General features: G+C 40.6%; 1 protein-coding gene across 1 annotated transcript in view; it reads right to left on the bottom strand.

The window, feature by feature from the left end:
* The window catches only part of PHACTR1 (phosphatase and actin regulator 1), a 312826-nt gene that overhangs the window by 44186 nt on the left and 255972 nt on the right, over positions 1 to 12668 (bottom strand). Inside the window, exons 10-11 of the mRNA XM_030041742.2 lie at positions 8107 to 8315; positions 6436 to 6592 (exon numbers count right to left, since the gene is read on the bottom strand). Of these exons, the coding sequence (XP_029897602.1) occupies positions 6436 to 6592; positions 8107 to 8315 (366 nt within the window). The remainder of the gene's footprint in view (positions 1 to 6435; positions 6593 to 8106; positions 8316 to 12668) is intronic.

Raw genomic sequence — 12668 nt, 5'->3', positions numbered from 1 at the left:
CTGTCACATCGTCCCCTCTAATCCAGGATTTAGATGAGCTTGTTTACCACAATCCCATTTTCCGTGTGATTTATCCCCAGCACCTGACATGCGAAGAGGCAAGCTCCACACACACGCACGCGTGCGCGCTGCCATTGGGGATGAGCTTGTGCTTTAGGCACTTGCTTTTCTCTCATAAGTGGAAGCTAACAATAAGTGTGAGAATTGCAGACGTCAGAGGTAATTAGGAAGAAATTATTTCACGTTACCCAACAAAATGAGGTCTGTGAATAAAGCCTAATCCTGCTGTCTGCACATTCTTTTTATCCCTAAATGACTTGGAGATGGGGAGGGCACAAAATGCTCTCCGGATCATCATCAGCACCGGATGGGGAACAGCCATGAGGAGATTCAGCTGTGCTCGATGGCGGCCATCTTGCTGCCATCCTCTGGCTGAATAAACCCTCCCCTCAACAGGACTGCAATGCTATTTAAATAATTAACCATTTCAAAAAGCTGAATGTCCTCACAGCCTAATTTTGAGTAAATAAAAATGATCACTTCAGACTATTCAGTCCCCTCAGGCCTCTGAAGGAACTGCTGTGCATTTTAACAACTGTGCCAGCCTTGCAGACTGACCCTTCCCCACCACTGGTAATATCTCTGTCACCTTCATGGGAATGCCGAAGATGCAATCCTTTTCCCAAATTGTCCAATTTTTCTACCCTTCTTTCTGCTTCACGTCTCTCCTTCTGTTTACAAACATACTCTGTTGCTCTTTCTCCTGAGTACTCATGCACAGGGACACACAGACAGCTAGCACATGATGTGAACAAGTCTAGAAACCTCACAGCAGCCTCATGACATTTTAAAAATCAGTGGCAATTTTTTATACTTATGGGAATTCACCAAGTTCATTTCATCACAGGATTTCTGTTTCTAGGCAGTATTTTTCAGTACAGCTGAGGAAGACGTAGTATTGATCAGGGAACGTGTAGAGTAAATTACCTTTCTGATCAAGGTAGTAGGTGACCATCGTCTGTCAAACCTGCTGCTCCATAACAAAGATTTCTGACTTCTCATGCTATATTTCTCAATGACAGACATCTTGGTACTATTTCCAAAGCATCAATGGGACTATAAACACATCTAGCAGGTGTGCATGTCCATATCTCAAGTGTACGTATTTACAGTCACACGCACACAGAGTCTCTCTGATCTATTTTCATGCTTCCTGTCCTTTGTCTCATGATACTTGCAATGTATTATTTATATTGCTTCAGATCCAGATTTTCCACTTGCTAGTGTAAGGACAGCACCCCATAAGGTATTGTAGTGAATAAATCCAGGGCTATACAAAAAAACATTGCAGAGCACTACTGTGTATCTGACAGAGGAGCTTGCCACTGATTAACTGCTTTAAAGCCAGCAGAACATATACAGTGACATACTCACAAGATTCAGTTAAGCAATGGGATGTCCATCACTCAAAATCACAAGAGAGGTGAAAGGTAGCGTGTGGACACTGCAAGAAGTTACTTTGTTCTTTATTTGTTTCTAATTTAATTATTGTCTATTTAATTATTTAGTTAATGTGCAGAGAACTGCTCCCCCACCTCATCTCTCTGCTTTCACACCAGGCATGGTCTTGGGTTAAACGTGACTCCTACAACTGACAGCTTTTGGCAGCACCACAGCACAAAATCTTATTAGGCTGCAAAATCTTACTGGGTTGCCTGTGGCACCTGCCAGTGATGGGTAGCAGTCCCCAGACACGCACTGCTTGCCTGTGGACAGCCTTTATGTATCTCCCCTGACTTGTGACCTGCAGCCCGCCTGCCCTCTGCCCTGAGGTGGGTAGGAGTATGCTGATGAGACAGACATGATGCTGACCAGTAATAATACTATGAATATCAAGAAGTTCCCTTAACATTGATTACTAGCAACGTGATGACAATAATACTGGATTACCAGATTTTTTTAATATGATTAGATCATCCTATTCCAGCAGGTGGGAAAAGCCAGGATGGAAGCAATTCAGGGAAAACAGATAAAGACACTGCCATGCATTCTTGAAAAGCAGTGGACCAAAATCTCAGCTTTAATAGTCCTGTATCTAATTGCTAATAAGCACGTTCACTAGAGTTGGGAGGGTTTAAGAGACTCAAAAAAACTTGAGTGCTTTAGAAAGCCTCTCTCGTAGGATGCGTGGCAAATCAGCCATAGTCTAAAGACACACATTGTCTCAAGGTATGGGAGAGACTTTGTGAAAGACACGCAAAGAAACCAGGTCTTCCCAGTTCAAGGGAGTGCAAAGTCCTCAGCAAAGTCTGGTGTAGTGTATAGCTAAACAGAAGTATATAGATACATTTTTTCTAAAGGGCTCTTGTGCTTACTAAATAATGTGTTGATTGAGGAAGCCTGTGTGGTCTCTTACGACTACCATTGTGTTTCCTTGGTGAAACAGAAGTGCAAGGACCAGCACTGAAGCACCTGTCTCAGTACCAGGGGACAGTCCCGTAGTCTCTGAGAGACACGCTGCTCTGCTGTGCGTCACCCATCAGTGCTGGCCCTCCTCCTCACCAGGGGCTCCTGACAGGCCATGCCTTTATCATTGCCCCTGGGAGAACCTCCAAGCTCAGATCCAGAGCCTGCCTGAGTCCTTGCTTCACAGTCATAGCCCAGATATGCCCCACTCCTCTCACCCTGATAGCCACTGAAAGCTAAATCCAGGTTCTCCTGCCCCTGCTCTAACCTGAATAACCAGGGGACCAGTCCTTCCCAGCAGGTCCAACACAGACAGAGAGACAGGCAGAAGGCAGAATTCTGTCTTTTCCCTCTGCGTGTTAACTTTCAGAGTCCCGTTTTTCCTCCTGTTTTCTCATTTCTGTCTTAAAGTCACTTATACGCACTTCTTGAGCAGCTGTGAAGCTGTGTAGGCACCAGAGGGATAAAATACAGGAGGAGTTTGGGAGCAGCTGAGCAGGCAGAAAAAAAAAAAAGAAAACTATACCCACTTAAAGACTGACTTAGCACAGAAGGTCTGCATTTCAGAGAAGTTGTTAATGGAGTTGTAAGGGGTTTTAGCAGCCAAGAACACGGCCTCCAGCATCCGTTTCCTGTCCCCAAGTCACATGTGGTTATGAGCTGGAAGTTCTGCATCTTAATGCACTATTTGTGCTCCTTGCTTCATAGTTGGTATCACATTTTGGAGTAGTCCATTCTGGTTTAGTTACAGGAGGAAGTCTTCTAATTAGTTTTTGTAATTGCTGTGTAAAGACTGCCTGAAAATAGTCTATGGTGCGGTGGCCTATTCATGTGGCTGGAATTCACATGATGTGGAATCTCCTGCCTTTGCTAGGATGTATTTTGCCATCTTGGGCAAAAAACTCCATTTTTGTTTGGATCTACATGTGCTGAGCCATGATGCAGGATACACACCAGTGAAGCATTACATCCATGTGAAGTGTTCCTATGATAGGCACAAAGGTGTTAATTTGTCTCGTGGTTAAGCTAATATTCAAGTGTGTAGTGGGCCAGATCCTGCTATAAGATACAGTCTCTGCAGCTTCACCCTTACAACTGGTCTGATGTAAGTCAAGGCACTATTCTCCCAGCATGAGAAACAGGTAACATTGTGAAGTCTGCTCTCGAGTGTCTCCACCAGTTGGCGGATGCAATAATAAAATCATAACAATTTTCTAGGACTAACTGGAGGTTCAGAGGTTCCAAGCTACATTTAAACAGGATCTGAACAATCAGTTCTGAGCCAAATTGATTCCTGGTGCAACTCTAATAAGGCTGGAAGAACTACACCTGGGATGATTTTGGTCCCACACAATATGTCAATGGTCAATCTCTCAATATGCCTGGCTGTAAGCATCTTTGAAAATGGCATTCTCTTTATATTAGTAAATTCTGATCTGCCAAATGTGGCAGCCAGTGAGCTCTTCCAAAATAAATACTGTGAGGATTATGCATAAATACTGAAGTATCCTAATCAGCCTCTTGGTGAAAATTAATTGATCCATTACAGAAAATAACTATTTGCTGAAGTTTTTATTCTGCATTTTTTACTTCTGTAAGTAGCATATGTGATTTCATTGGCTGGCTATTTTAAACCATAGGGGACCATTGGTGGAACAGTACAAATCCGTCTGAAATCCAAAATTGCCAGCTGCAATTATAGTCTGCATCTAGCATCTTCTCTAAGGACTATAAATGCTTCACTACTTTAATTTTGCTTGGCATCTGCATCACTGTGTGACAATCATGGAGCAATAGCAAAGGATGGATTCAGTAACAAAGTCTGGACAGTAAAGTAATACTGTCCAAATTGAAATATTCTTTCTATTTCAACCTAATATTCATCAGTCTGTGCACATGGATACGTCACATTTACATACAAAGCACTGGTAAGACAGGTACCTTCCTTTTTGCTGCTGAAATGTCTGTGGCTTTTTGTGTATTAGAGATGTGGAAAGTTGTTTTCTCCTCATATTTCTTGATTGTTTTTAACTACTCAGAAGGATGAGATAATAAGCTGTAAATACTCGTAATTAAAAAGTTAGACTGGCAACTATATTATTCCAGATAAGGCTTGTGAAATTCTACCAATTTCAGTGATGTTACACTGGTATAAAACGGGAATGAAACAGCAGTGGCTCAGCTATTTTTTGAACTCATATATACACAGTTTTAATTATTTGAACTATTTGTGATTGCCCCTAAGTCCTAGCTCTATTAGAAGACAAGATCAAGCATTATACCTCAGACTGAATGAGCAGAGATGCAATTGGGGAAACAAACAATGATACTGTGAGAATATAGGACTTACACAGGAAGGGTTCTGGGTATTGCCAAAATTAGTTTCCCTTGTTAAAAAGAGATATGCTGAAGAAATATTCTTTAATGGGGAAAAAGCAGGTTTTGGAGAGGTGAGATATAAAATACTATATATATATATATATATATACACACTAAAAAACACCTGGGGCACAGTGAGCTGTGCAGAGTCAATGTTTGCAAATGACACTATTTACCTTCATCAAGACAGAGCTGTAAAACTTCTGAGAGCCCTAAGTAATTTAGCCAAATGGGCAACACAGTGGAAATGCTGTTCAATGTCATTGCAAGGTCAAGCAGTGCACAGTAAGATATGCTAAGAGACAAAAATTTCAACTCTTCACATGCTTCAAAAGGGTTCAAAATCAATCATATAAGTACTGGGACCTTGCTATCATGTGCTGCTCTTTGGGACTCAGAGCTCCATGTGCAGCTGCAGCCTAACAAGAGATTAGGCTGAACAAAGACGGGACTTAAAAAAAACACAGTACCAGCAACAGTGCAGCGCCATCTTGCATGCTTTGGGCATCACTGCTGAGGCCCTTCAGCAAAAATACTGGAGATTTAGACAGGTCTTGGAGTAGGCTAAGCATGATACAGCACAAACACTTTCAAAGACAGACTGGAAAGATGCAGTTAGTTTATTCCAAAGAGGTGATCAACAAGGCCACGAAAAAAAATTAGATAAAATGCTGAAAGAGGTATTTACCAGGAACTCCTATTCTTCCTGTCTCCACAACATGGTAACAGTGTTCCCCCCTTATCCCCACTACTGGAAAAAAAAAAAAAAAAAAAAAAAAAAAAAAAAAAAAAAGACAACAACAAAAAAAGAAAACACACAAGAAGATTCCCAACAACTGGCTGGTCTTCTCCTTGTGGTTTTCTTAAGAGTCACACTGGAGGGCAACTAACAGCATTCACCAGCTCTGCGTACCACCAACTTGATAACAGTATTAAATTGATCACAGAAATCATGGCTGGAGCATAGGAGGTTCTTAGACATTTCTACCTGACCTCAGTTTACTAATTCTTGAAAGGAATCTCCCACATTAATGGCCATCCCTCTATAGCCCATACAATACAGAAAACCAGAACAGCTGGTGAGTAACAATGTTATGAAGAAGAAAAAGTCTAGACAGAATAAATCTGTCCAACCTGACCCAACAAAAGCAGGTACTGAAGGACGTAAGTATTTTGGATCAGGAAAAGACTCAGCTACTCACGACAGATGCAGTCAGAAGAGAAAGTTATACCTCTGCCCTTTGGCCAAACTAATAGCCTATCAAATGGCACCTGCAGCTACAGTCTAAAATGTTATCAAAGCTGAATATTTCCCAGTGGTGCACCGTAAACAACCAAATCCACATGGTTCATGCTGATACTTAACACAACCAAAGATCCCATAGGATATGCCAGGAAAATGAAATGGGACGTTGTATGGGAAGTTATATTGGAGCAGAAATAATGTCTACAGTCTTGTGTTTCCCCTATGGCTTTTCCTCTTGAACGTTGCTGAACAAACAGATCTCAAATGTTTACAGACTAAGGATAAAAACCGCATCCCACCACATATTTCCAAAAGCAAGAGTTAGAAAAATGTTTGTCTCCTACCTTGTTAACTTTGTCCCAATCTGCTGTCTAAGTTCAAGCCTCTCTTCATCAGTCTGCATCGGGAGGATGTTCTTTTCCTCCAGCTCTCGCTTGGAAGGCCTGTTGCTTAGTTTGATTGCTAAAGAGTCCTTCCTGCAGACTTTCATTGCCAGGGAGCCTGTGGGAGAGAGGAGAGGCTCTGCCAAAAGAGGTGTCATCATTTCATTACAGCATGCAGCAGACAAAGAAGTACTAGCCAAGGGAGGATACTAGGCTCTCATTTACATTGGTATGGACTGTGGGAAAAGGGGTGTCAATTAACTTCACGTGCTCAATTAACCTAAATTCATATCATAATAAGGAAAAGCTGAATTTGGTAGGTATACAGGAAAAGGAAATTAAAATATTGCTCCATAGAGGGGAGCAGAGAAGAAGGGCTTGTTTCAGAATTGCTAGTAGCATCTGTAGCTTTCTATAGCACAGTGTTTCTGAACCACGTAATGGAATGAATAATTCAACCTCAGAATCTGGGCAGGCAGCAGAGCTACAGCATGTGGAAAGAGAGAGGTATCTCTCTCTCTTGCAATGTTATATCAAGACATCCAAGCTAGCACTAGAAGGAATCAAAAGTCAATCAGAACCAGCACAGATCTCTATGTACATTAACTGACACTGCTTCTCAGGCAGTGACAGTGGCAAAGACACTGTAAAAACCAGTGGCCTTTCACAGCTTAAGCTTGCTTTTCTAGGCTTGCATCCAAAGCAGTTTGAGCAGGGAAGACAGACACAAGGAGACAGAGAGACACAAACCCATGAGGGGTTTTGGGTTTTGGCAGGAGATTGTGAGATAGTGCAGTTCTGCTCTGCTTCTTACTTTAAGAGCAAAGACTGCTTAATTTCACTTGCAAGGTAAGGGAGGATTCTGAGGAGATAAAATATGCCTGTTACAATCTTCTTTGTGTGTGTTTTAAAAAGGGTGTTGTTTGATTGTACTGCTCCCAGTTTTCAGAAGAAAAGAAATTCAAGGATCTGAAACTTTAGCTAAACCTGCAGGACAACAAGCAGTTGTCATACACAAAGTACTGTGTCTTGTCTTCATGGGAGAGTCCTATGATGCCACACTGAGGCAGGAGATGGGTTTTCTCAGAGAGGTCAGGAAGGGGCCACAGGTACCTCTGAGACTGTAACTGTGATATGGCTATCAATTAACCTCTTTTCTTACCTGAGCCCAATTCTCTGATCATGAGACTTAACGATTCTGACATGATTTAATACTTACTATATATAAAAGCTCTGACTGTCTATTGGTGGCACTTACTTCATCCTCCTGAAGTAACTCTATTGAGCTGATCTTGATTTAAGCCAAAAGCAGGGCTTCTCTACACCACAGACACTTGGGAAAGTAAATCCAAGTCAATTTGGAGGTGAATTAATACAAGCCAAAACCAGTCATTTGAATTCTGTCTAAGAGCTACCCAGACAGGGATTCATGCGGATTAGGGAAATCATTGTAAATTCATACTACTTGTTATTTTGGATTAATTTACCAAGCATCCCCATATAGTCAAGCCCTGAGAGATGCAAAAGCCATGGTCAAGAAAGAAAATTCACAGGCCTTGTGTTTCCTTTGTGCATTGAGAGTTCAGAATAAAAATTAAATAAATGAGAAAGAAAAAATGGAATGTGACTTACTTGTAAATAATGAGTTATCCTCATCTTCATCTTCCTCTTCCTCCTCTTCCTGTCTTGTGTAGAGGCAGGAAGAATCTTCATAGTCGGTTTCATGAGGCACATTTTCTTTATTGTCATCGCATTCGATCACAACAGTTGGCACTTGTCTCATGTCTGGAAGGCCCCCAGGTCCTGTTTTTGTAACACTGTCACCTGTGTGTAAACCAGAGCTGTTGGGAAAGAAAAACAAATAAACTAAAGGAAACAGCTCAATGGAAGGCTGAGTTGCTTCTCTCACTTTATTTAGGAAAGTAGTGATCTTCCATCCCTTTTCAAGAAGAAACGAGGACAGAAAGATCTTCATGACCAGCAAGACATCTAATGGGTTTAAACTGAATACACATTAGGTTTAAGGTACAACACTTGTTCGGGAGAGGTAGGACAGCATGCAGGCAGAAATACTGGCAGCCAGGACTGAGAACTAAAGATCTGTGGCAAATACAGTCTCAAGGCTTAGTGAGAATCGCACCAGCTACTCAGAGTGATAAGCATGTCCTCAGCCTGGTGTCTGTGTGACCTCTCCACTGGTGTGAGGGCAGTAAGGAGAAAATGTGTCGCCTGAATGCAAAAGGTGGACTAAGACAGTGGGAGGAAGGAAAGATATAGATTGTAGAGGAGGATTGTAGAAAAGGAGAAGGAAACCATGACTTGCACTCCTTGGGCAAGAAGACATTGATTGACTTGAGGGGAAGGCAAGTGCACAACTCTCTGAAGCGCAGGGGACCGAGCATGTGAAACTGGGCTTGGAGAAAAGAGACTTCAGGAGCCGGTGAGAGTAACAAGGGAGGGAGCTAAAACCTGGGACATTTGTTTGCTAATGGCACAGTTATATGTTGTGTGGGCTGCAGTGACGATATCCCTTCTCCTGCCCCGGCTCCTCATGCCAGCCAGGTGCTGGACATCAATCTGAATTGGAGCTAATATCATATTTCTTCTGTCACATAAAGTGTGATTGATCATTTCCTGCAGCTTACTAGGTCAAGACCTGTGATCAGTACTGCTACCATCTAGCTCTGTTTATGTGCTGATTTCAAAACCCTTTACCAAGGAACATATCAATACAAGTAGGGAAACAGGAACATGAGGAGGTGAAGATCAAAGTCAAACTAAAGGTGAAAGGCAAAGTCAGGAACAGAACCAGGTTTCCCAACCCGTTTTTACCTAATAGCTCATGTTGCTTTTCCAATGTGAAATGAGAATGAGACACTGGCAGGCAAAAATGATGGCTGCTTAGGTTTATTTGTGAGCCAGAAGAAACTGCCCTCTCTCTTCAGTCCCAGCTGACGCAACAGCTGTATGAAAGGTAGAGAACATTTGCCTGTTGGACACCCTCTTTGTGTCAAACTCCCACTTTACTTTCCAGAAGAAGAGAGGTGTGAAACCGGATGTGCTGGCTAAGTTGCACTTGAGGCACACAAAGTTGGACCTGACCTTACCAAGTGCTGAGTAGCCTCAATTCCCTTGAATATTTTAGCCTGCTCAGAATACCAGAGGCATTCTGCATCTTGAAAAAATGTTAATTCTTTTCTTTAAATGATTTTCTACTGAGTCAACTTGAAACATTTCTCTTTCTTCTAACCCTAAAGTTAACATGGACTCTTAAATGGCTGCCAGGTAACATCCCCAAAAGACTTTTAAAAAGGTACTTCTGGGTATATAATGCTAGTCCAGAATGTGCTTAGGGATTAAGGAGAATAAAAGACTTCAGGTCCTATAAGCAAACCATACCATGCTGTTGTTATCATCTTCAGCTTCAAAGAAATAATTTTGCAACATTTACTACTGCAGACTAACCAACAATGAGAGGCATAGCTTTACTGAATGCCCTGAAGAGAGGAACTCCATTTTCTTAGTGTAGTCCATGCTTTGTACCACAATGTGAGACAGATTCATGAAGAACTAGCTTGTGAATTTTTGTATTAGACTTCAATGAGTTTGACCCAAAAAATTTTATCCCAGAAGTAGTTTTAAAATTCATCAGCTGAATTCTCCTAATGACACATAAATGCACTACAATCTTTAAAAACCTTCAACTAACTTTTAATTTGTTGATATGCTTTAATAATTTTAGTTTTATGAACTTCATTTTTTAAGTCTGTTTTCTCTGTAACCTATATTGTGTGTAACTCTTTAAGAGGAAAGCTAGGAAAATCAAACACCTGGAATTCAATTTCCAAGAGAAACTAAAATCCTGTGAAATTCTGTTAACATTGCTAAAAAAAAAAAGAAATAAAAAACTTTCAATGGTGAACACAACCACTGGATCATTCAGTTAATTTTAAAGCACAAGGTCACTAAGTCCCTTCTGGAAGTACAAATGAAAGCAGCAAAAAGCAGTAGTAGTTCAGCATCCAGGACCGTTGATGCTTCCCTGTTCTGTGACGGATGTATATAGGTTACAGATGCACACTTACAGGTGTGCACACAGGGTAGCAGATATCAAAGTGGTTCACCAATTTAGGTTACCAAGCAGGTATCAGATGGCAACAAGATTTACAAATTACCACAGAGCATCTTGATTTGAACTAGCGATCTAGAAATAGGCGGCTTCTCATCTCATTGTAATTTTTCTGAATCATCCACTTTCTTGATAATACTACTTTCTATTTTAAGCCCCTCATTTTTCCTGGTGTTTTGTGTTCTTCTTGATTAAAATCAGCCTCTTCCACAGCATTTTGACTAAGTCAGCTGTCTAAGCAAAGCACTTATGAAATACATGCAGTACTGCAGTATACTTAAGAAAGACGAATCAAGGTCACTGGATATTTCCATTGTGTATGAATTCCTCTGGGTCATTAGCAAAAAACCCACATGGTCAGGTGGTCTACACCACAAAATTTTTTACCATTATTTACCAAAAAGCACACTATTGTTTCCAACAGTCCATTTTAAATCAGCTTCGTGTTTTGCAACAAAATTTAGAGAACAAAGCTACAGCTAAGCAAGTACTTGTTTTAAGAAGATAAATGTATCTTAACACATAGATTTGAATAATTCATAGCTGACTAGTACAAGCACTTGCAATTACTGTTCTGTTATCTTTATGTGATCAAAACAGCAAAAAAGTTACACCACTATAGCTTACAATGTTTCTAGAGAGAAAATATTTTAATGAAAAATCAGAATTTAAGCATATGAGTGACTCACGGCACAGACAAAATCGAAAAGAAAAAAGTGAAATCCCCCCTGTAAAATCTAGTGGGAAAAAACCGCACACTTCTCATCTGTCATCCCAGGCTCTTTGATTTTGGAATAAAGAGTTACATTTTTATCAGCATGTTTTCAGATCCACAGTACGCTCTTCTGTACTTATCCGTTAACAAAAATCTAAAAAAACTTCAAACCACTGTATATACATTTCTACAATACAGGCATATGTATGAGAGACAGAGAGAGAAAGCAGAGCTGTAAGTATTAAGTGTTTCTATCCTTAGGCAATGCTAAAGTTTAGACAAAAAGCAATTCTCTTGACAAGTTTTATGGAAGATAAAAGTTTTCTGACTCAAATACATTTTATAAGATTTACAAGACACTGGCAGGAATGTCTAATGCATTTCATTTCATAAATTTACAGTCTGAAGCTGAACTGGGTGTCCCAGAGGAACTGGTCTCACACACTGTCTTCTTGGACACAGTGATTTTTCACTGCTTTGCCACAGATGCACTTCTAGCCCAGAGTGAGATATTGCCACTTAACAGCTCTTTAGTACATACGTTGAACAAACCGAGGCCTTCATTCAGCTGCTAGGGTACAAGAGCCCACAGAGTAATTGAAAGTAATTGTGTCTCACCAGACAGACTGGGAACTATACGGGCAAGGCAGAAAATAAGGCTATTTCAGATCAAGAAGCTGCCTCCCTAAGTCAAAATTAAAGATACATTCCAGTGGCACAAGAGGGTTTCTAAAGCTTCTTTTGATGCTGTTCTTGACGCACAGCTTTTGGGCATGGTCCTTCTTCTCAAATTTATTTCAGTCAGTAGGATGAAACCTTCTGCAGATTTTGGTGGCATGGGGCTTTCAGATTTTCACCAACTCTTAAAATGCATTCTGAAATGGTAAAAAATGATCCCCAAATCTAGAGTTTTACTTACGCTTGACACATACCCTTTGGGCTGAAGGGGAAAGTCATTTGCAGTAGGGCACAAATTGGCAACAGAGGTTGCAGAAGAAAGGTTATGTGGAAATTACACTCTTCTCTGTTTCAACTTAACCTATCATAAAGCTGGTAATTTATCGGGGAAAATAGAGGCAAACTGGCAGCACAAATGACACGTCATAATAGTCATACTATGACAAGGGACAGACTGCCCTTCTGAGAATAGGTTATGAATAGATGTTACGAGTACCAGAAAATGTTTGCAATCAAAAGTGTTAAGTGTGCAAATGAACTTAATGTTCCATAATGTCTGTAATAAAACTGAATAAAAAAATCCAGGAATTAACTGCCATTTTAAGTCATAAGAACAACTGGGACTTGAATAGCTATTACACACTTTTAATGTACCTTAAGACATTAACTTAT

The sequence above is a fragment of the Aquila chrysaetos genome, chromosome 18 (genome assembly GCF_900496995.4).
Source record: "Aquila chrysaetos chrysaetos chromosome 18, bAquChr1.4, whole genome shotgun sequence".
In the NCBI taxonomy this organism is placed as follows: Eukaryota; Metazoa; Chordata; class Aves; order Accipitriformes; family Accipitridae; genus Aquila; species Aquila chrysaetos.
Note: the sequence above shows the minus strand (reverse complement) of the source record. Positions and strands in the feature narration are given on the sequence as shown.